General features: G+C 43.3%; 1 protein-coding gene across 4 annotated transcripts in view; it reads left to right on the top strand.

Annotated features, from left to right (window-relative positions):
* Positions 1-23528, top strand: part of SEC22C (SEC22 homolog C, vesicle trafficking protein) — a 55984-nt gene that overhangs the window by 12427 nt on the left and 20029 nt on the right. Inside the window, exons 1-2 of one of the 4 annotated variants that reach the window (XM_015131178.3) lie at positions 8483-8655; positions 22163-22371. In XM_015131178.3, the coding sequence (XP_014986664.1) occupies positions 22190-22371 (182 nt within the window). In that variant the 5' untranslated portion in view covers positions 8483-8655; positions 22163-22189. 4 annotated transcript variants of the gene reach the window in all.

Here is a 23528-nt window from a genome sequence, read left to right as displayed (position 1 = left end):
ACAGGGCGGGGGACAGAAGAGACGTCATTTGTGACTGGACGCGCAGGAGCGACACTCAGCGCCTTCCTCGGTCCCCGCCCCCAGAACGCCGGGGTCGTTTACGTATCCTTTGCGCTTGCGCAGTCTGGAGAGCGAAACTTGTGGGTCGGGGTTGGGTCTAATGTTGACCTACCTGGCCTCAGCACCTCCAGTGTTAGGCTGTGCATGCTTTTTTTTTTTTTTTTTGAGATGGAGTCTGGCTGTGTCGCCCAGGCTGGAGTGCAGTGGCGCGATCTCGGCTCACTGCAAGCTCCGCCTCCCAGGTTCAAGCCATTCTCCTGCCTCAGCCTCCTGAGTAGCTGGGACTACAGGCGCCCGCCACCACGGAATTTTTTTTTTTTTTTTTTTTTTAGTAGAAACGGGGTTTCACCATGTTAGCCAGGATGGTCTCGATCTCCTGACCTCGTGATCCGCCCGCCTCGGCCTCCCAAAGTGCTGGGTGTGCATGCTTAATCTATCTGTAGGAGTGGCTTGCTCGGCATCACACAGCATGTCTGGAACCCAGATATATGGCTTCAAATCCACTGTCCTCTCTACATCACTCTGGTGCCTCCAGGTCTGCATCTGGAGCATGAACATTGACTATGGCATTGTCTCCTGCCAGGCCAAATCTGCAGGGCCAGGAAAACTCTGGTATTAGTTTTACTCTTTGCTGAAGGAGAAATTCGCGTTTTTCCACATAGCCTAGACTTATTTGGGGCAGGAATAATGCTTATTAGGTTGGCAACCCTAAAAAGCACTGGTATTTTCTCCATTTTACAGATGAGGAAACAAGTTAAGTAACTTGCCCAAGGTTCCTTAGCAAAGCCAGTCTCTGAATACGGGCAGTCTGGCTTTAGAACTCTCACCCTTAACAACCTGGGACTGCCCAGGCACCATACTGCAAAGGTGGTGTGCCGCAAGATGCAAGGAGGAAGCTGGACACACCCTCTTGGGCCACATGGTTACTCCTGGTGATCACTAAAACTGAACTGGTTGTAGTCTTCTAGACCAGTGGTCCCCAGCCTTTTTGGTACCAGGAACTGGTTTCGTGGAAGACAATTTTTCTTGTCTTCCACGGGGGTGGGGGTGGGGGTGGTTTTGGTGTGAAACTGTTTTACCTCACATCAGCAGGCATTTAGATTCTCATTAGGAGGGTGCAACCTAGATCTCTCGCAAGTACAGTTCACAATAGGGTCCATGCTGCTGTGAGAATCTAATGCCCCCGCTGATCTGACGGGGCAGAATCCTCGGTGGTAATGTTTATCCGCCCTCTGCTCATCTCCTGCTGTGCGGTACGGGTCCCCTGTTCTAGCCATCCGTGGTGGATGTGGTAACAAGATTCGTTTTCCCTGGAGTGAGCACTTCATTTAGGAGGGAGATCTTGGGAGCCTACTCCTAAAAAGGGGAGCTCCCTAGAGCTTTATTCCCCTGAATGGTGGCCCTGATCCTGAGCAAGCTCATCTGCTTTACTGGGCTTTCTTTCCACAATCCCTTTATTCAAACCTGTGAAAAGGCAGCTTTCATCCCATTTCTTTTCTTTTCTTTCCTTTTTTTTTTTTTTGAGACAGAGTCTCACTCTGTCACCCAGGCTGGAGTGCAGTGGTGTGATCTTGGCTCACTGCAACCTCTGCCTCCCGGGCTCAAGCGATTCTCCTGCCTCAGCTTCCTGAGTAGCTGGGATTACAGGTGCCTGCCACCACACCTGGCTAATTTTTTTTTGTATCTTTAGTAGAGATAGGGTTTCGCCATGTTGGTCAGGCTGGTCTTGAACTCCTGACCTCATGATCCGCCCGCCTCGGCCTCCCAAAGTTCTAGGATTACAGGTGTGAGCTACTGCACCCAGCCTGCTTTCATCCCATTTCACAGAGAGATAAACCTGGTGAGAGAAGTGAGGTAACCCCTGAGCTGGGGCGGACTCAGGACTTCCTGGTTACCAAGCCTGCACTGTTAACTCTGCATCAGGCTTCCTCCTCAGGAAAATTCCCCAAAGCTTTCAGAGAAACAGAGTGGGCAGAAAAAGAACCATCAGGAGCAGGATGTAGGTCTTGCTTAGTTCCACTCAGCCCTATTCCTGTTAAGACAAGTGAGGAATGACAATAACATGAAATGGCCCAGACAACAATCCTCCCACCTCTGAAAGTTTCCCTGTGATTATGGGCATGAACCACCATGCCCGGCCCATACTTTTGTTCATAAAGTTTAAGTGACTTGCTTACCAATCTTATGCAAAATTTCATGTAATTTATGTAATACTATATAACATAATGCTACATATGGTATGTATATATACACACAAAGATCTGTCCTGGGTATTAAGTATCTTATCTCTAGGCTTTATGTTTATGACTCTGAAATGGAGGGAACCGGGACATACATGTTTTGAGGAATAAAGTGAACGGGTTTTTTTGTTTTTTTTGTTTGTTTGTTTTTGTTTTGTTTTGTTTTGAGATAAAGTCTCACTCTGTTGCCCAAGCTGGAGTGCAGTGGTGCAATCTCAGCTCACTGTAACCTCCATCTCCCAGGTTCAAGCAATTCTCCTGCCTCAGCCTCCCGAGTAGTCTGGGACTATGGGCACGCACCACCATGCCCAGCTAATTCTTTTGTATTTTTAGTAGAGATGGGGTTTCACTCTGTTGGCCAGGCTGGTCTTGAACTGCTGACCTCATGATCCATTCGCCTCGGCCTCCCAAAGTGCTGGGATTACAGGCGTGAGCCATCCTGCCTGGCCCCAGTTTTTGTTGTTGTTGTTATTGTTTGAGACAGAGTTTCACTCTTGTTGCCCAGGCTGGAGTGCAATGGTGCAATCTCAGCTCACTGCAACCTCCACTTCCTGGGTTCAAGCAATTCTCCTGCCTCAGCCTCCCAAGTAGCCGGCATTACAGGCATGCACCACCACGCCCAGCTAATTTTGTGTTTTTAGTAGAGATGGGGGTTTTACCATGTTGGTCAGGCTGGTCTCGAACTCCTGACCTCAGGTGAACCACCAACCTTGGCCTCCCAAAATGCTGAGATTACAGGTGTGAGCCACCAAGCCTGGCCTAAAGCGAAGATTTTGAGTGCGGTTTATAGAAGGAATTGATTGCTTTTTGTTTTTTTGAGACGGAGTCTTGCTCTGTCGCCCAGGCTTGAGTGCAGTGGCGCGACCTTGGCTCACTGCAAGCTCCGCCTCCCGTGTTCACGCCGTTCTCCTGCCTCAGCCTCCCGAGTAGCTGTGACTACAGGCGCTCGCCATCAAGCCCGGCTAATTTTTTTTTTTTTTAGTAGAGACAGGGTTTCACTGTGTTAGCCAGGATGGTCTTGATCTCCTGACCTTGTGATCTGCCTGCCTCAGCCTTCCAAAGTGCTGGGATTACAGGCGTGAGCCGCCGCGCCCAGCGTGATTGGTTTTTTTAACATCATCAAAGTTTCTATCAGGTAAAAAAAAAAAAAAATGAGATGGTGTTAGGGTGAGGCAGGTGGTATAGGGGACCAACATGTTCCAGCATACAGGGAAAGCCCTCCAGAAGAAAAGTTTTATAAAGGCAGTATAAAGGCAAAGTGGAGGTTAAGCAGGACACAGGTATCCAGATTCTGTACTTTCCTAGGAGCAATGGGAGCCATGGATGGTTTTAGGCAGAAGAGTGATGAAGCCTGAGATGCATTTAGAGTTTTATTGGCTGTAACATGGTGAAAGTTAGGGAAGACACCCAGATGAGAAACAAAAAGAACAGTGACAAGGCTGCTACAAGAAGGCAGGCCAGAGATAGAGCAATGAGAAAATAAGTGTATGCATTTGAAAGACATTGGAAGTAGACTTGGCAGGCCTTAGTGATTGAGTGGGGAGGGATAGAAAAGGGAAATTAGGGATGCCTTCTGGGGTTCTGGGTTAAGCAACTGAGAAAGTGGTGATGCCCCTTATGGAGGCAGGGAACAGTGGGGGAGATGCTGGACTGGAAATGAAGGTGATAAATTCAGTTGTGGAAATGTATAGTGTGAGGTGATGTCAAACGATGTGGAGGCTTGTGGCTGACTATTTGGGGCTGAAACTCAGGGACAAAGACTAGGCTGGAGATACAGCTTTGAGGAACATCACTTGTAGAAACTGACTGGAACTATGCAGTGGATAAGATTGCCTAAGGAGAATGTGATAGTTTCTCTTATGACAGAGGAAAAGAAGCTGCAACGGAGACTGAGGGGAGAAAGAGACTAGAGATATAGGGAGAGGAAAACCAGGACAGTGGGGGTTATGGCTTTTTATTTATTTATTTATTTTTAAACAGTGACTGAAAAGGACAGACAGGACAGCAATGACAAATGCTGTTGAAAGGTCAAGGAAGGGCTGGGTGCAGTGGCTCACACCTGTAATCCCAGCACTTTGGGAGGCCAAGGTAGGCAGATCACTTGAGGTCAGAAGTTTGAGACCAGTCTGGCTAACATGATGAAACCCTGTCTCTACTAAAAATACAAAAATTAGCCAGGCATGGTGGCACGTGCCTGTAGCCCCAGTTACTTGGGAGGCTGAGGCTGGAGGATCGCTTGAACCTGGAAAGCAGAGATTGCAGTAAGCCTCAGCACAGAGATTGCACTCCAGCCTGGGTGACAGAGTTAGACTCTGCATCAAAAAAAAAAAAAAAAAAAAAAAAAAAAGAACAAGGAAGATAAAGACTAGGTCTTTGAGGAGGGCATTTTCAGTGGTATGGTGAAGCAGATATCAGAAGTGCAGGGGACTGAGAAATGATGAAAGGTGAAGGTGAAGCAATGGAGTGTTCAGATATAGACCACTTTTTCCATGAGGTTTGGTTGTAAAGGGGAGAAGGGAAAGAAGGTGGTAGCTGGAGGGAGAGGAGTTGTCTGGAGCTAAGGGACATCACTTTGATGGTTGCTCTTTCTTCAGTAAAGAAGGTTCCTGGGAGAGCAAGAAGGGGAGGGGGTGTTGAAGAGTGGGAGATCTGGGGAGCATGCAGGATATTTGGAAGTTGATTTTGGGGGAGAGCTGGAGAGAGCTGCCTTGGCAAATAGGACTGCTGAAGGGTGTTGAGGACCTAGTTGAAGTTGACAATGTATGTAGCACTGATCTGTGTGGTTGTGAGATTTTGTCCAGTGGCACTCAGAGCCAAGAAGCAGAGAAGACAGAAGGTTGGATTCTTCCAGGATTGTAGTGCTGCCAGATGGGTGTTACTATCCTTCTAGTTGTGCTAGAAAGATAACTGTGCAAGAGATATAAGTATATTGGGAGGAATGTGATGGAGGTGATAAACCCTGAACTCTCAGCTGATGGGGAAGGAAGTGAAAACTCGAGGGAGCTCATAATAAAACAAAGTAGAGGCACAAATGAACTGGAAGTTTCTGCAGGCTAGAGAAACCATGGAAGGAATTCAGAGACTAACAGGACAGATGAAAGATCAGGTGTCTGCATTTATAACTTCAGAGGTGGAGCTCTTCTGTGGTCCAGGGTGTTACCCTAGGAGTGGAGGGCTGAAGAGGACTGGAAGAGAAAGCCTCTGGAGTTGACTGTGAGTCTGGAGTCAAAGTGGCCAATGATTGGAGATGAGAGCTAGGACTTTAGGTACTACATCTCACCCCTGTTGTCCAATCTACCATGGTGCCTGAGCCACACCAGTTGCACCAGTCAGAGGGTGTAAGGTCCTATTCTAAAGCACTCGCACCACAAGTTTTGAGAGCCCAATTCCCCATATTTGTTTGTTTGTTTTGTTTTGTTTGTTTTCTGAGATGGAGTTTCGCTCTTGTAGGCTGGAGTGCAATGGTGCAATCTTGGCTCACTGCAGCCGCCTCCCAGATTCAAGTGATTCTCCTGCCTCAACCTCCCAAGTAGCTGGGATCACAGACACCCGCCATCACTCCCGGCTAATTTTTGTAATTTTTCAATAGAGATGCAGTTTTGCCATGTTGGACACGCTTGTCCCTGACCTCGTGATCCACCTGCCTTGGCCTCCCAAAGTGCTGGGATTATAGGTGTGAGCCACCACACCTGGCCCCAGTTCCCCATATTTGAAGGGCACTTATGCTACAGGGTTTTCAATTGCCTTTACCAACCCCAAATCTCCTGGTTTTTCTTCTTCTTTGTGCCTGTTTTGACCTACCCTCATTATCAGAGACTCATTGTGGGAGGGGACTACACAAGGGTATAAATCCCAGGAGGTAGTGATCCCTGTAGGCCATCTTAGACTCTATCACAATTCTCTTCAGTTTTCATTTTGTAATTTTTCTCTGGCTATGTAAGCCCTGCTTTGATTTCTGCCCATATGATGATGATTTTCAAAAGTCCAGGCTAGGCGTGGTGGCTCACGCCTGTAATTCCAGCACTTAGGGAGGCCAAGGCAGGCGGATCACTTGAGGCCAGGAGTTCGAGACCAGCCTGGCCAATATGGTGAAACCCCCATCTCTACTAAAACTACAAAAATTAGCTGGGCGTGTTGGCAGATGCCTGTAATCCCAGCTACTTGGGAGGCTGAGGCAGAAGAATCACTTGAGCTTGGGAGGTGGAGGTTGCAGTGAGCCGAGATCGTGCCACTAAACTCCAACTTGGGCCACAGAGTGAGACTCAGCCTCAAAAAAAGTCTGTGTCCAGCCCAGACCTCTACATTGACCTGCAACCTGTATATACAACGGCTATGTTGACATCTGTATTAGTCAAGGTTCTCCAGAGAGGAAGAACCAATGTGACATCTATATATCTACAATATAGATCTATATCTATAAATATATATGGGAGGGGATTTATTAGGGGAATTGGCTCACATGGTTATGGAGGCTGAGAAGTCCCACAATAGGCCATCTACAAGCTGGAGAACCAGGGAGGCTGGTAGAGTGCTTCAGTTCAAGACTACCCTGTCTCGGACTTGGCCTCAGAACCAGGGAAGTTGAATGGTGTATCTCCCAGTCCAAGGCCCAAGCCGGGAGAACCTGGGGAACCACTGGTACAAGTCTTGGAGTCCAAAGGCTCAATAGTTGCTAAGTGAATAAATGGATGGACTCTACTACCTAATCTCCTGGAGTTAGGAGATTAGGGGAACCTGGAGTTCTGATGCCAAGAGCAGAAGAGGGGTGTCCCAACTCCAGAACAGAGAATTTGCCTTTCCTCTGCCTTTCTGTTCTATCTATTAGATGGTGCCTGCCCATATTGGATGAGGACAGATCTTTCTTACTCAGTGCATTGATTCAAATGCCAATATCTCCTGGGAACACCCTCATAGACATACCCAGAAATAATGTTCCCCCAGGAATCTGAGTATCCTTTAACCTAGTCAGGTTGACATCTAAAATGAATCATTGCAAAATCCTAACCAAGTCTCAAAGGTGCCTCAAATTCAACTTGTCTAAGATGGAGCTCAAGATCCATTTTATCTCCTCTTCCAGTGTTCTCCATATCTGTGAATCCCTCCACCATCCATCCATTTATCCATGGCTGAACAGTGGCCTCATCCTTGAAGCTACTTCATCGCCCCTTCACATCCAACTCATCACCAAGTCCTATTGATTTTGCTCCTGTATTTCTCTGCAGCCTGCTTAGATCTCTTTTTCTTTAGTCTCACACCAGTCCACATTCCAGCTCCATTCTCTCTTGCTCAGATGACTGCACTGGCTCCCAGGCAAGTCCCACCATAGCTTTATTGAGATTTCTCCATTTTGATCTGCACTTTAGCAGCCAAAGTGAGTTTTATAAAATGCAATTTTGATCAGTGTTCCATGGTCCTAAACTTTCCACTATGGCCCATAAGATCCTACATGGTCTGGCCCCTTCCTTCTATTTGCTCTAGTCGATCTCACTCTACTCCTTTACTCTCTAAACTCCGAGTTTCTTTTCTTTTTTGGTAAAATGTACATAACCATTTTTAAGTGTGCAGATCTGTGGCATTTGGTACATTCACATTGTTGTGCGATCATCCCTACTAACCATTTCCAGAACTGTTTCATCTTCTCCAGCTGAAATTCTGTATCTATTAAGCACTAACTTTCCATTACCCCCTGTCTGGGTTTCTTTTCATCCCTCAAAGGAGCTCTGCTGCCTTCCACAGAGTCCTTATATACATGCTGATCTCTCCATCTGAAACACACTTCCTCTCCCCTTTGCCTAGTTAGCCTCCTGTGATTCCCAACACCAGCCTAGAAGCTTCTGTAAATTCTCTCAAAACCCCTGCTCCTCTCTGAAGAACAATTTGTATTTATACAGGTGTTTGATTGTTTGAAGGGTGCTCTCACCCTGCCCTCCTCTCTTAATATAGTTTTTCCTGTCAGGAATTCCTCGCTTTGTCCACAAGCCCTGGCACACAGCAGGTGCTCAATACTTGCTAAATGAATAAATGGACGGACTCTGCTACCTAATCTCCTTCCAGCCCGTCATCCACTTGTGGGTGCCTCCGCCCCCAGCTTGGGGTGTGTCCCCCTGGGTCGGACTTTGGCGCCCTATCCAGGCTGGCAGCAGGTTGTGCTCTTTGGTTTGCCTATCTCGGGCCTCCCGCCCAGCCGCGCGGACCGCAGAACACACGCCCCGGGCGTATCACACTGTCACGCGGAGCCTCCCCGCCTCCAGACGTCGGTCCGGTTGCTACCCCGGCAGGAATCGAGCTTATACCACGAAGGCTCCTTCTTATCTCCGGACGTGAGAATTACAGGCTTGGACCTCAAACTGCCGCGGTGAGAGCCGGGAGGTGGGAAGAAAGTTGCGAGGCGCGCGCCCCGGTCACGCTCCCTCTCAGTTTGGGTCGCAGCCCTTTAACAACCACTACTTTCGCGCCTTCGCCGGGACGGGGGCTGTGGAGGCGCGCCGGGATTGGTCGGTTTGGGTGCGGGTGTCGCTTAGCAGCAGCGAATGGGAGCTCAAGGCTCGCGCACGCGCACCACCGCCTACCTGCGCCTGGGCCGCCGGTGACCTGGGCCGGGGCAGCCCGGTCGGCTAAGGTTGCTGAGGAGGCGGCGGGTAGCTGGCGGGCGCCGACTTCCGAAGGCCGCCGTCGGGGCGAGGTGAGGGCTGACGGGCGGAGGCGGGTGCCGCGGCCCGTTAGCCGAGAGCAGGCGGGTTAGGGTGTGGCGCAGGGCGGGCCCAGAGGTGGAGGCGGCCCAGGGCCAGCCCCGCCCTCAGGCCCGGCCTTGACCATGGGGCTCCCCACGGGGCTTCACTGGGCTTCTTGGAGTCCTCTGTCCCCTTTCTCCCGCCAGCCTCTCCCTGGACCCCGGGGCCACCCAAGACACGCGCCTGCGGGAACCCTGGGCTGACAGATGGGCGCCGAGGGCTTCTCCCAGTTGGAAGAGATGGGGAGTGAGAAAGGGACGACTATTTCTTTAACCATTCACGAATCTCACGTCAGAGCATTGTTTAATCTGAATAGCAAACTTCCCTTAGCATGCCAGTGTTATAAGACTTTAAATATTGGATACACTGAACCAACTTTTCAGAGCACTGGGTGTAGGACGTTCCATTACAGGTTTTGTGTTCATTACAGATTTACACATGTACCTCCAGAGCCAGAAGGATAAAGCGCTTGGGGAAAAATTAGGTTTGTAGAAATCAAAGCCACGAAAGACTTGCCAGTGTGGAAAGTAATTGGTGAAATTTGTGACATGGTCAGAAAAGAATACAGCTCAGAACCAACATAGAGGATAATATTTAATTACATTTTGCAGAGGAGAGTTGATCCCGCTAAAGATAATTTTAGTAAAATGAAAAATGGAAGCAACTGGAAATGGTTTAACGTTGCTAGATAGAATTAAATAAATAGAGTTTCTGGAAAGTACATTTTGGATAATGTTATTAATAGCTCTGATTTAAGTGTTTGCACTTGCAACAGAAGCCATCTTGGAGTCTCAGTGTTTTTTCATTCTTAGAATAACTTAGAAATCAACTATATTCAAAAAGTAACATGGTCAGAGAGAGGACAACCTGACTTCAAGGTAATACAGTGGATAAAGAGCAGTTGTAACAAGTGTAATCTCAGGCTCCTTCGTCTACCAACAGGTCTCTGATTAGCTTATTAGTGCTCTAAGGAGAAGAAATTATTTTAGAGAAAGGGAGTAGCTGTAATCCCCAAGGTTGGATTTATAGAAGAAGGATGTGGTGGAAAGATCGTCAGCTTTAGAACATTTGAAGTAAGGAAGTGTGGGTTGAATCTGGCTCTACCTCTTGAGCCTTAGAGCTGTAGTTTTCCCACCTAGCCAGTGTAGATTATGTCTACCTTATAGTTACAAGCATTTAATAACATTATCAGTGTAAAAGGTCCTATCAAGTTTAGTTCCCTATCCTTCTCAGTTCCTAACAAATGACAAAACTGACCTCTACCCTCCTGTTCACTCCATCCCCAAGCAACTTGGAGCCTTAATAGAATCTACAAATTTGGTAACCAGTTCTCAAGTCCTGTGGTTGAAGGTGAATTCAGTAAGGGTGACACAACTCAGTTTTGTCTTCTGTATTGTGTATTTGAGTCTTCTGTATTCTGTATATACTTTATGGTGAACACTTTGTGTTTGAATATTTGTGTGCCAAATGAACCCTGTTTTGTCTAAATTCCTGTTTTGCAAGGTGCAGTCATCTCTCTCTTTCTCTCTTTCTTTCTGTTTCTCTCTCTCAGCCTCTCCCTCTCTCAGTGCATGTGGTAGGGGCTTGAGGAGGGGTTAAGGGTAAAAGGTGGAAGAAAAAACAGAAACAAGGGTAGCCTGCAGCATAGGCACAAAGTCTTTGTTGATAGACCAGAGATAATCTATGGCATGAGCAGTTTACAAACAGATGCTCGGAAGAGGATTTAGGAAATAAGGGAGGCAAATTAAAATATATTTTTATAAAACTAGTAACACGGATGCTGTGTATGTGATTACTACTTGACTCTACTTTTAGACAAATGTCATCTGTATAAACCTTTCTCTTTTTCTCTCCAAGTACAGATTTATTGTGGAAAAGTGTTCAAGCTGTAGATCAGAATTATGGCAAGGGATCTGTAAACCTGCATTTCTTGTTTCAGTGAGCAAAAATAAGGTAGCCCTTAGGTCATTCATTCATTTACTTAGCAGTGTTTACTGAGTGCTTCCTAATATGTCCCAGGCAAGGTGGTAGGTTATGACATCCACTGCCTTGTGGAAGGATCTGCTAAGATCTGGAAGACATTCCAGTGTCTCTTTGTGTGAACATTCTGAAGCTTCCTTTGTCCTTGTGGAGTTGATTTTCTTTTCTTTTCTTTTCTTTTCTTTTTTTTTTTTTTTTTTTGAGACAGGGTCTCACTTTGTTGCCTAGGCTGGAGTGCAGTGATGTAGTCACAGCTCACACAGCCTTGACCTCTTGAGCTCAAGACTCTCACCTCAGACTCCCGAGTAGCTGGGACCACAGGTGTGTGCCACCATGCCTGGCTTTTTTTTTTTTTTTTTTTTTTTTTAATTTTTTGTAGAGATGGGGTATCATTGTGTTGCCCAGGCTGGTCTCAAATTCTTGGGCTCAAGCAGTCCTCCCACCTTGGCCTCCCAAAGTGCTGGGATAACAGGTATGAGCCACCATGCTCAGCCTGCTTTCCTAGGTTTTTTTTTTTTTTTTTTTTTTTTTGAGACGGAGTCTCGCTGTGTCACCCAGGCTGGAGTGCAGTGGCTCTACCTCCGCTCGCTGCAACTTCTGCCTCCCGGGTTCACACCATTCTCCTGCCTCAGCCTCCCGAGTTGCTGGGACTACAGGCGCCTGCTACCATGCCCGGCTAATTTTTTTGTACTTTTAGTAGAGATGGGGTTTCACCGTGTTAGCCAGGATGGTCTTGATATCCTGAACTCGTGATCTGCCCGCCTCGGCCTCCCAAAGTGCTGGGATTACAGGCGTGAGCCACTGTGCCCAGCCCTAGTTTTTTTTTTTTTTTTTTTTTTTTTTTTTTTGAGATGGCGTTTCCTTCTAGTTGCCCAGGCTGGCACGATCTCGGCTCACTGCAACCTCTGCCTCCTGGGTTCAAGCTGTTCTCCTGCCTCAGCCTCCAGAATAGCTGGGATTACAGGCATGCACCACCATACATGGCTAATTTTGTATTCTTAGCAGAGACGGGGTTTCTCCATGTTGGTCAGGCTGGTCTCGAACTCCCAACCTCAGCTGATCCGCCTGCCTCTGCCTCCCAAAGTGTTGGGATTACAGGTGTGAGCCACCACACCCAGCCACTTTCCTGTTTTAAGTCGAATACTAGTTATCTTTGAGCAGCTTTATTTCAAAGAGTCCTGAGATTATAGTACCTTCCAGTTTGGAAATGTCATGTAGTTAAGGAGCTATTCACTATGAAGTGTGCCCTTCAATGTTCATGCATAAAACATCAAAATTATAGTTAATTAGCAGATAAGATTATTGTTCCATTGGTGGAGATATTTAAAAATGATATTTAAACAAAAAAGTATGAGCATAATTTAAGTACCCAGTATATGAAGATCTTAAGTTAATACTTTTTTCCCAGCTTTTATTTTAAGGTAATTATAGTTGCAGGAATTTGCAAAGGTAGTACAGAGAAGTCTCATGTATGCTTCACCTAGTTTTCCCCATTGATTACATTTTATATAATTCTAGTACAATACCAACTCCAGGAAATTGATGTTGGTATAAAGTGTGTGTGGGTATGTGTGTGTGTAGTACTGTCACTTTATCATGTGTAGATTCCTGTAATCATCATGGCAATCAAGATACAGAATTATTCCATCCCCACAAAGATCTGCCTTTGGCTATTCGTTCATAGTCACACTTGTTCCCCGCTTCTCTACCATCCCTAACCTCTGACAACTGTTTATCAGCCCTTCGTTTCTCTAAGTTTGTCATTTCAAGAATGTTACATGAAAGGATGCATATAGTATATAACCTTTTGATACTGGCTTTTTACAGCCAAGCATAATGCACTTGAGATCCATTCACGTTGTTCTGTGTAGTAGTACAGTAGTTTATTCCTCTTCTTTGCTGAGTAGTATTCCATGGAACGAATATACTGTGGTTTGTTTAACCATTCACTATTTGTAGGACATGTTAGTTGTTTCCAGGTTTGGTTATAAATAAAGCTGCAATGAGCAATTATACAGAGGTTTTTGTGTAGACATGAGTTTTTATTTCTCTGGGGTAAATACCAGGAGTGTGATTGGTAGATTCTACAGTAATTCCATGTTTAGTTTTAAAATAAACTGCCAAACTGTTTTTTTTTTTGTTTTTTGTTTCTTTTTTTGAGACAAAGTCTCATTCTTTCGCCCAGGCTGGAGTGCAATGGTGCAGTCTCGGCTCACTGCAACCTCTGCCTCCCAGGTTCAAGCAATTCTCCTGCCTCAGCCTCCCAAGTAGCTGGGATTACAGTTGCCCACCACCACGCCTAGCTAATTTTTGTGTTTTTGGTGGAGACGGGGTGTCACCATGTTGGCCAGGCTGGTCTCGAACCCTTGACCTCAGGTGATCCACCCACCTCAGCCTGCCAAAGTGCTGGGATTACAGGCGTGAGCCACTGTGCCTGGCCCAAACTTTTCTAGAGTATACCATTTTACAGTCCAGTAATGCATGAGAGATCCAGTTTCTCTCCATGCTTGCCAGTATTTGATACTGTCACTATTTATCATTTTAGCTGTTCTGATGGGTAGGTAGTATTATCTCATTGGGCTCTCAAGTTGCATTTTCATAATAGCTCAGTATCTTTTCATGCTCTAATTTGCCATCCATATATCCTCTTTGGTGAAATGTCTGTATGTGTGTTTTTCCCATTTTAAAATTGGATTGTTTGTATTTTTTCACTGTTGAATTTCAAGAGTTCTTTATACAGTCTAGGTTTGAGTTGCTTATCAGATATGTGGTTTACAGATGTTTTCTCCCAATTTCTAGCTTGTCTTTTCATCCTCTTCAGATGGGCTTTCGTAGAGAAAAAGTGTACAATTTTGTTGCAGTCCAGTTTTCTGAATTATCTTTATGGATTATGCTTTTGGTGTCATCTCTAAGAGCTCCTCACCAAGCCATAGGTCCTGAAGATTTCCTCCTATGTTTTCTCCAGTTTTATAGTTTTATTTTTCATATTTAAATCTATGATAAATCTTGAGTTAATTTTTATGTAAGATGTGAGGTTTAGGTTAAGATTCTTTCTTTTTACTCCCGGCACTATTTGTAGAAAAGACTACCCCTCCTCCCTTAAATTACGTTTGCACTTTGTAAAAAAATCAGTTAGATATACTTATGTAAGTATATTTTTGGATTCTGTATTCTGTTTCATTGATCTATGTCTATTTTTCTGACAATACCACACAATCTTGATTACTATAGCTGTATAATAAGTCTTGAAGTAGGATAGCATGGTTTTTCCTATTTTATTCTTTTTTCAGAATTGCTTTAGCTATTTTAGTTTCTTTGCCTTTCCATATGCATTTTAGAATAATCTTATCTATAGCCACAAACTCTCTTGCTTATTTTTTTTTTCAGTAGTCACATTAAACTTGTATATCAGTTTGGGGGGAGAATTGACATCTTTGCTATGTTGACTCTTCCAATCCGTAAAACATGATATATCTCCCCATTTATTTAGCACTTCGATTTCAGGAATGTTTTGTAGTTTTCAGCATACAAGTTCTGTATATGTTTTGTTAGATTTACATCTAAGCATTTTATTTTAAAAATTATAGCTTTATTGAGATTATTTTTTAGAGTGATTATAAATGATATTTTAAGTTTTGGTTTCCATATGTTCATTGTTAGTATATAGAAATATAATTTTTTTGAGATGAAGTATCACTCTGTCCGAAGGACCAACTTTTTGTTTCATTGGTTTTTCTCTATTTTTAAAATTTTCCATTTCATTGATTTCTACCCTATGATTTCCTTCCATGTTTGTGATTTAAGCTTATTTTGCTCTTCTTCTAGTTTGTTGACCTGTGAGCTTAAATTATTGTTTTGAGACTTTTCTTCTTTTTGAACGTAAGCATTTAGTGCTATGGATTTCCCTCTCAGTACTGCTTTAGCTGTGTGCCACAAATTTTGATATATTTTCATTTTCATCCAGTTCAATGTATTTTTAAAATTTCCTTGATATTTCGTTTTTAACCTATGGATTATTTAAAAGTGTCTGCTTAATTTTCAAGTGTTTGGAGGTTTTCATTACCTTTCTGTTATTAATTTACAATTTGATTACATTGTGGTCATATAACACACATTGTATGAATTCTTTTAAATTTATTGAGGTTTGTCTTATAGCCCAGGATATGGTCTGTCTTGGTAGATATTCTGTGGTTTCTTGTCTTAAACTCCTGTCCTCAGCAATCCTCCCACCTCGGCCTCCCAGAGAGTTGGCATTACAGGTATGAGCCACTGTGTCCAGCCTATTCTGTGGGGTCTTGAAAGGAATTCTTCTGTTGTTGGATGGAATATTATAAATGATGATTATATCCTTTAGTTGATAGTATTTTTTAGTTCTTTTTTAAAATCTTTGCTGATTTCTGTTTACTTGTCTTATCAATTTTTGAGGTGGAGGTGGTTGAACTCTCCAGCTACAACTATGGATTTGTCTATTCCTCCTTTCACTTTATTAGTTTTTGCTTCACTTATTTACATCTTTGAAGTTTGGTGCAAACACATTTAGGATTATTATGCCTTCTTGGTGGACTTATTCTTTAATCATTATGTAATATCCTTCTCTGTTCCTGGACATTTTCTTTGCTCTGAAGTCTATCTGATGATAATATAACTCTTGCTTCTTTTGATTAATGTTTACATGCTATATTTTTTCCATCCATTTACTTTCAACCTATCTATATTGTTATATTGGAAGTGAATTTCATGTAGATAGTATATAATTGGTTCATGTCTTTTATCTACTGTCAGTCTCTGTCTTCAATTGTCATATTTAGACCGTTTACATTTAATGTAATTATTGATATATATTAGGGAATAAGTCTGCCCTTTTTTGTTTTGTGTTTGTTCTGTTTGTTGTTGTTGTTGTTGTTGTTGTTGTTATTTCTCCATTTTCTTTTCCTTGACTTCTTGTGAGTAATTTGAACATTTTAAAATAATTACATTTTAGGCCAGGCCTAGTGGCTTATGCCTGTAATCCCAGTACTTTGGGAAGCTGAGATGGGCAGATTGCTTGAGAACAGGAATTCAAGACCAGCCGTGGCAACATAGTAAGACCCTGTCTCTACAAAATACATCTTTAAAAAAATTAGCTGGGTATAGTGGTACATGTCTGTAGTTCCAGCTGCTTGGGAGGCTGAGGCAAAAGGATCACTTGAGCCTTGAGGCTGAGGCAGAAGGATGACTTGAGGTCGAGGCTGCAGTGAGCCATGATTGTGCCACTGTGTTCCAGACTGGGTGACAGAGTAAGACCCTGTCTCAAAAAATAGTAATTTCATTTTATAATCTGTAGTGTTTTTTAGTATATCTCTTTGTATAGCTTTTTAGTGGGGTGTGTATGTGTTTGTGTGTGTGTGTGTGTGTGTGTGTATATGTGTATGACTTGTCGTGGTCTCCTGATGTCAGTGTTTTACTATTTCAAATGAAATGTAGAAACTTTACCTCCTTTTATGTCTTTGAACCCTCCCATTTATAATTGTCTTAAATATTTCCTTTACATATGTTGAGAACCACATGAGACATTGTAATTATTGCTTCATTTACCAAACATCATTTAGAAAACACATGAGAGATTAATCTGTCATATTTTTAAAAGTTTTTACCCTTTCTATTGTTCTTTCTTTCTTCCTGATGTTCCAGGATTTCTTCTTTTATCATTTCCTTTCTGTTTAGAGAACTTCTTGACAAATTCCTTTAATATTCCTTCATCTAAGTATGCTTTAATTTTTCTTTTATTCCTTTTTTTTTTTTTTTTTTTTTGAGGCAAGGTCTTGCTATGTTGCCTAGGCTGAACTTGAACTCCTGGGGCTCAAGCAGTGTAGTTGGGACTACAGGCACATGCCGCTGCACCTGGCTGCTTGAAGGATATTTTTGCTGAATATGGGATTCTGGGTTGGCAGTTCTTTTCTTTTAGTACTCGGAAAAAATGTGCTACTTCCTTTTGGCCTCCATGGTTTCTGTGAGAAATTTGCTGTCATTTGAATTGTTTTCCCCTTATAGGTAAGGTATTATTTTTCTCTTGCTGCTTTCAAGATTTTTTCTTTATCTTTAGTTTTCATAAGTTGGGCTTCTGTCTGTGTGCTGGCATGGGTTTCTTGGGTTTATCCTTTCTGGGATTTGTTCAGTTTCTTGAATCTCTGGGCTTATATCTTTTGCACAGTTTTGGGAAATATTCAGAAATTATTTCTTTGAATACTTTTTCATCCCTGTCTTCTTTCTTTTGTCCTCCAGGACTCAAGTAACAGGAATATTTGGTCATTTTTTATAGTCTCACAGGCCTCCAAGTGTCTGTGAAATATTTTTCAATCTAGTTCCCCTCATATTGTTCAGATTGAGTAATTTCTATATTCTGTCTTCATGTTTACTCATTCATTCTTCTCTCCCCCTCCATATTTCTATTGAGCCCATCCATTGCGTTTTTTACTTTAATTAATTAATTTATTTATTTTCATACAGATGGGGTCTCATTATGTTATCCAGGCTGGTCTCAAACTCCTGGTCTCAAGTGATCCTCTTGCCTTGGCCTCTCAAAGCATTAGGATTATAGATGTAAGCCACTGCACCTGGCCTCAGTTTTGTTTTGTTTTGTTTTGTTTGATGGAGTCTCACTCTGTAGCCCAGGCTGGAGTACAGTGGCGTGATCTTGGCTCACTGCCATCTCAGCCTCCGGATTCAAGCAATTCTCCTGCCTCAGCCTCCCAAGTGTCTAAGACTACAGGTGTGTGCCACCATGCCCGGCTAATTTTTGTATTTTTAGTAGAGATGAAGTTTTACTATGTTGACCAGGCTGTCTCGAACTCCTGACCTCAAGTGATCCATCTGTCTTGGCCTACCAAAGTGCCAGGATTACAGGCGTGAGCCACCATGCCTGGCTGCCTCAGTTTATTTTTAATTCTAGAATCTCCATTTAGTTTTTTATATCTTCTGTTTCTTTACTGAGAGTTTTTATTTTTCATTTTTTAAAAGTGGCTGGGTATGGTGGCTCACCCCTATAATCTCAGCACTTTGAGAGGCTAAGGTGGGAGGATCACATGAGCCTGGGAGTTCAAGACCAGCTTGAGCAACATAGCGAGACCCTGTGTCCAAAAAAAAAAAAAAAAAAGTAGTGATGTGTGCCTATATTCCCAGCTATTTGGCATGCTAAGGTGGAAGGATTGCTTGAGTCCTGGAGATTGAGGCTGCAGTGAGCCATGATTGCACTGCTGCATTCTAGCCTGGGAAGCAGTTTATAATTGCCCATTGAAGCATTTTTATGGTGGCTGTTTTAAACTCTTTGTAGATAATTCTAGTATCTCTGTCATCTTGATGTTGGCATCAGTTAATGTCTCTTCTCATTGAAGGTGAGATTTCTCTGGTTCTTAGTATAGCCAGTGATTTTCTATTGAAACTTACATTTTGGATATTATGAGATCTGAATCTTACTAAAATCTTCTGTTTTAGCTGGTCTTTCTTGATACCACTCCAGCAGGGATAGCGAGGGACTGTCTTATTACTGCCCAATGGACGTAGAAGTCCAGGTTCCCTACATGGCCTCTGTTGACACCCTGGGGGAAAGGGACTGCTCATCATTGCTGGGGAGAGATAGGAATTCTGTCTGCCCAGTGACGTGGTGGGAGAGAATGGCTCATTACTGCCCTCTAACCCGCTACTTGGCCTTCTCTGATGCTACCCCGGCAGGATGGAAGGTGGAGAATGGGGCATCTTGTTACTGCAGGGCAGTGGTGAAAGTCTAGGCTGTTCACTTGGCCTTCGTTGGCAGGTGTGTGGTGGCTACAGTTTTTTTTTTTTTTTTTTTTTTTTTTGGTGATGTTTGGCTGGAGTAGAGCAGTTTTTTTATCTAAAAGTTTTTTGTTTTGTTATGCTTTACCTTTTCTAGTTTTTTTGACTGGAGAGAACAAAGTTTTTTTGACTTTTTTTTTTTTTCGGTCTGTACCCATTGACCCATTGGCATTTCTTGCTAGCTTCTCTAACACCCAGTCTGTGATATGTGAGACAAACAAACAAATAAGAAAAAACAAACTCAGCAGACTCACAGATGTGTCATTCCTCAAATCCCAAGGTCCCTAGCCAGTCTTCCTTCTTCACCTTTCGGAATTTTTATTTTTATTTTTGAAACAGGGTCTCACTCTGTCACCTAGGTTGGAGTACAATGGCACAGTCTTGGCTTACTGCAGCAACCTCTCCCTCCTGGGTTCAAGTGATTCTTGTGCCTCAGCCTCCTGAGTAGCTGGGATTACAGGTGTGTGCCACCACACCTGGCTAATTTTTGTATTTTTAGTAGAGACAGGATTTTGCCTTGCTGGCCAGGCTGGTCAGAATTTTTGAATGTTTATTTTATATGTAATGTCCAGGGTATATCATGGGAGAAGCAGGGAAAAGTAAATCTACTTCATCTTTCCAGAAATAGAAGTTCATTCTGTTTTGAGTAGTGGTCATATCTCTTATTTGAGTACAGGCTGTCTCATAATAGCTCATAACCTGAATTCACAAATATCAAATCTCTGTAAAGATAAGCCCCTTCCTTTTTGTATTATTATTATTTTTCCGTCTTTTGGAATACAAAGTATATTTTTACAAAGGAAAACAATGTCAAGGATGTTGTCTTCATTCTTAGACTCTTCTGTGGCAGCCTATAAAATCTTTTAACCCTTCAGGCAGCTGCCATCCTGTACATTCACATACACTGGCAAATACGCACAAACAAGTTAGTATCACAGTGTCACCTTCATTAAACCATCACAAATATTTTTAAAAGACTTTTAAAAAATAGATGGAGGTTTCACTAGTTTGCGGTACTAGTAACTTGATAGAACTGAAAAACAGGAGGTGTATTTATTTATCTTGAATACTAATGTTTGAGGAAAAGCAAGTTTGATCACCAAAGGATAGGATGGAGAAGTAGAGAACCTGGAGGGGACATTTGGGTCCTTTAGAGAGTGGTAAAACTAGTTCTCCTGATTACCATCACTTGGAAATGTCACGCTTTTCTTTTTTATTAGCTTAAGACAATACCTGGCATAAGGTAGATGCTCCATAAAGACAGAACTACAGAGGATGTTTTGGAATTGACATTTGGAGTCAGTGCACATTGCTTTCCTTTAGAGGAGCGTACAGTTTACTCGGCTCCCAAAAAAGTACCTTTCTTATTTTGCTTTGGGGTGTTTCTATCCTGTCTCTAACTGTTTTGGTATCTCATTGACTGTCTCTTTTTGGCCTCAATGTCTTCATATCTTGGCTTATGGTTCTCGTTGGAGTTACTGTTAAGAGCCTAAGCCCTGGTCTCAAATTGATCTTGTAGCCTTTCCCTATGTCTGTCAGGGCTTTGTGCCCTATAACTCTTTTTAAAAAATGTTTTAAAATTAAATATTTCAAATACTTACAAAAATATAGAAGATAGAACAATTAACCTCTCTACATTTGTTCCCTGATTCCCTTTGTGGTGCTTGTGGTCTCATCATTGGCCAGGCAGGCGTCTGCTGTAGAACCCATAGTGTCTTCTGGCAGTTGATCTGGCCCTGCCATTGGTGCTGGGAACTTAGTAGCTTTTCTGTGTGTGTGTACTTTTCCAGGGGCTTTCCACATTTTTACTCCCCAATGGAAGGTGTGGAGAAATGGGTCAAATGGACTGTGTAGTATCTGTTGGCTGGTAGCCTAATTTTTCTTTTTGCCTCCTTTGTGTTTTTATATCACTGCAGTTTCTACATGTATATTGTGGTGATAATTATTCATTCATTCATCCATTCCAGACATGGTCTTTATTCTTAGAACTTATATTTAGGTAGTAGAAATGCAAAATCAGTAAAATAGAGAACAAAGAGGTAGGTTTCCTAAGAATTTAAAAGAGGGAGAAAGTACTTCCAGCTGGACAAGTCTGAGAAGGTGGATTTGAGACAGTCTTTGATTTGGATTTGGATGTGGGGAGATCAGAGGAGTGACACTGCAGACACAAGTGAAGAATGCATAGAGGTACAGAGATCAAGAGTAGTGTGCATCCTGGGAGTCTGAGATGAAGAACTGAGATGCCAAATAAGGTTGCATCCCTAGAGTTCTTTGGAAAAGAGGTGCATTGGTATCCTGTTATCATCCTATCAAGTAAAGGGCCTGGTAGTAGAGGATCCTGTCAAGTAGAGGATTTGTGAAATAGGATGTGTGGACACATCCTGTTGGAAAGACTCATCTGAGCTGTAATGGCCACCTCACTAATCCCTAATTGCAGGGTTGCCACTCACAGATATACAAATTATGCCCTGAACAAGCACCCTGCAGAGTTATAGATAGGGCTAATACAGCCAGACTCTGCCAGCAGAATTGGTGCAGGCCTGTTTCCACCAAGAGAGACATCCTTTTCCAATTTGCCCAAGGCACCATGAGGGTTCAGATCTGTTTCTTTCTGTTTCTTAATGGTATTCACATATCATGGCCAAATATTTATAATCTTACTGTAATATAATTTGCTAAATGATTGCCTTTAGCCATCTGTAGGGACTCAGTCATCACTTTGAAGACTGGCTCTATGTCAAACATTTGCAGAAATTCAGAAGGACATGATCTGGAGGTTTCATTTTTGCCTTCTGCTCTCCTTGTCACCAGCATTAGGTTAGATGCTCAGAATCTCTCCACCTTCTTCTATCTCCTCGCAAGTGAGGATATGGCAACTAAACTGCTTAGTGCCTATCTCCGTGGGTGACCTGAAGTGCACAGGTCACTGGACCTCAATCCTTGCCGCTTCAGTATCTGGTGCTTCTTGTCTCTTTAGGACTGTCTTGCTGTGTCTGTGTCCTGCTACCTGCCATTACTATTGTTGCTCCTGAGCCCTCTGGTCCTGCTTCCGTTCTGTATTCCTTTCCCCATCATCCCAGTTGGCTTAATTCTGGAAAGGGAGAGACTCATTAGAGAAAAATAAAAAGAGAATTACAAGTGCAGAAAAGGCAGGGAGGATGATAAAGGGAGGAAAATTAGGAGTGATGTAGCAGTAGAGGCCAGGGAAATAACAATAAAAGCAACATTTGCAATTATAGTGGGAATGAGGGTGAAAATCCCTAAAGTGGGCATTTCATGGGTGGGGGTATTTCTGGCACTGTCATTTGAGCCTCAGTAACAAGGTGACCTTGCTTTCTTCAGGTGTCCTCATGACTTCTCTTGTGGACCATGTCCATGATCTTTTTTGCCTGCGTGGTACGGGTAAGGGATGGACTGCCCCTCTCAGCCTCTACTGATTTTTACCACACCCAGGATTTTTTGGAATGGAGGAGACGGCTCAAGAGTTTAGCCTTGCGACTGGCCCAATATCCAGGTCGAGGTTCTGCAGAAGGCCGTGACTTTAGTATACAGTAAGTGAGCATATTCACTTTTTCAGAATATTAGCAAAATTTGGATTATTTTTAACTACATGTAGTGGTAATCTTATGCTGATAACATTGTGTATTAAAAGTAGATCTAGCATCAGTGGTCTGAGGTCATGTGTGTCCACAACAGAATCATGAAAGAAATGGGTTTTCTTAGAGCCTCGGGGATGGTTGCTCCAGCTTTTTTTTTTTTTTCTTTTGAGATAGAGTTTCGCTGTGTCACCCAGGCTGGAGTGCAATGGCACCATCTTGGCTCACTGCAACCTCTGCCTCCTGGGTTCAAGCAATTCTCGTGCCTCGACCTCCTGAGTAGCTGGGATTATAGGTGCATGCCACAATGCCCAGCTAATTTTTATATTTTTAGTAGAGATGGGGTTTCACCATGTTGCCCAGGCTGATCTCGAATTCCTGATCTCAGGTGATCCACCCACCTCAGCCTCTCAGAGTACTGGGTTTACAAGTGTGAGCCACCACGCCCAGCCATGGCTGCTCCAGCTCTTAACTTCTGTTAGTGGAGTGCCCATGAGCATTGGGAGATCTGGGTTCATGTCTTTAGTTTTGTAGTTTTTTGCCACTCAGATGCAGGGAAAGAGAAAAGGTAAGGGGGGAGGAGATACTGGATTATAATGTTGGGGAGGGAAAATAATGAGAGTTAGAAAGCCAAGAAAATAAGAAAAAAATTTCATTTATACTTTATACTTTTGCTTTTTAATTTTTTCACTTTTTATGTTTTAATTTTTCACTTTTTAATTTTTATTTATTTTTTTGAGACAGTTTCGCTTTTGTGGCCCAGGCTGGAGTGCAGTGGTGCACTCTCTGCTCAATGCAACCTCTGCCTCCTGGGTTCAAGTGATTCTTCTGCTTCAGCCTCCTGAGTAGCTGGGATTATAGGCGCTTACCCCCAGGCCCGGCTAATTTTTGAATTTTTTAGTAGAGACGAGGTTTCACCATGTTGGCCAGGCTGCTCTTGAACTCCTGACCTCAGGTAATCTGCCCACCTTGGCCTCCCAAAGTGCTGGGATTACAGGCATGAGCCACTGCACCCGGTCATTTAAAATTTTTTATTACATGACAGGAGCAGGGGAGTGAAAAATAAGTGAGAGAAGGTCTCTCTTCTCAAGGAACTTAAAGTCTAACGAGGT

This window comes from Macaca mulatta, chromosome 2, assembly GCF_049350105.2.
Source record: "Macaca mulatta isolate MMU2019108-1 chromosome 2, T2T-MMU8v2.0, whole genome shotgun sequence".
Taxonomy (NCBI): domain Eukaryota; kingdom Metazoa; phylum Chordata; class Mammalia; order Primates; family Cercopithecidae; genus Macaca; species Macaca mulatta.
The sequence above is the reverse complement of the archived record's forward strand: the minus strand, read 5'-3'. Positions and strand labels throughout refer to the sequence as shown.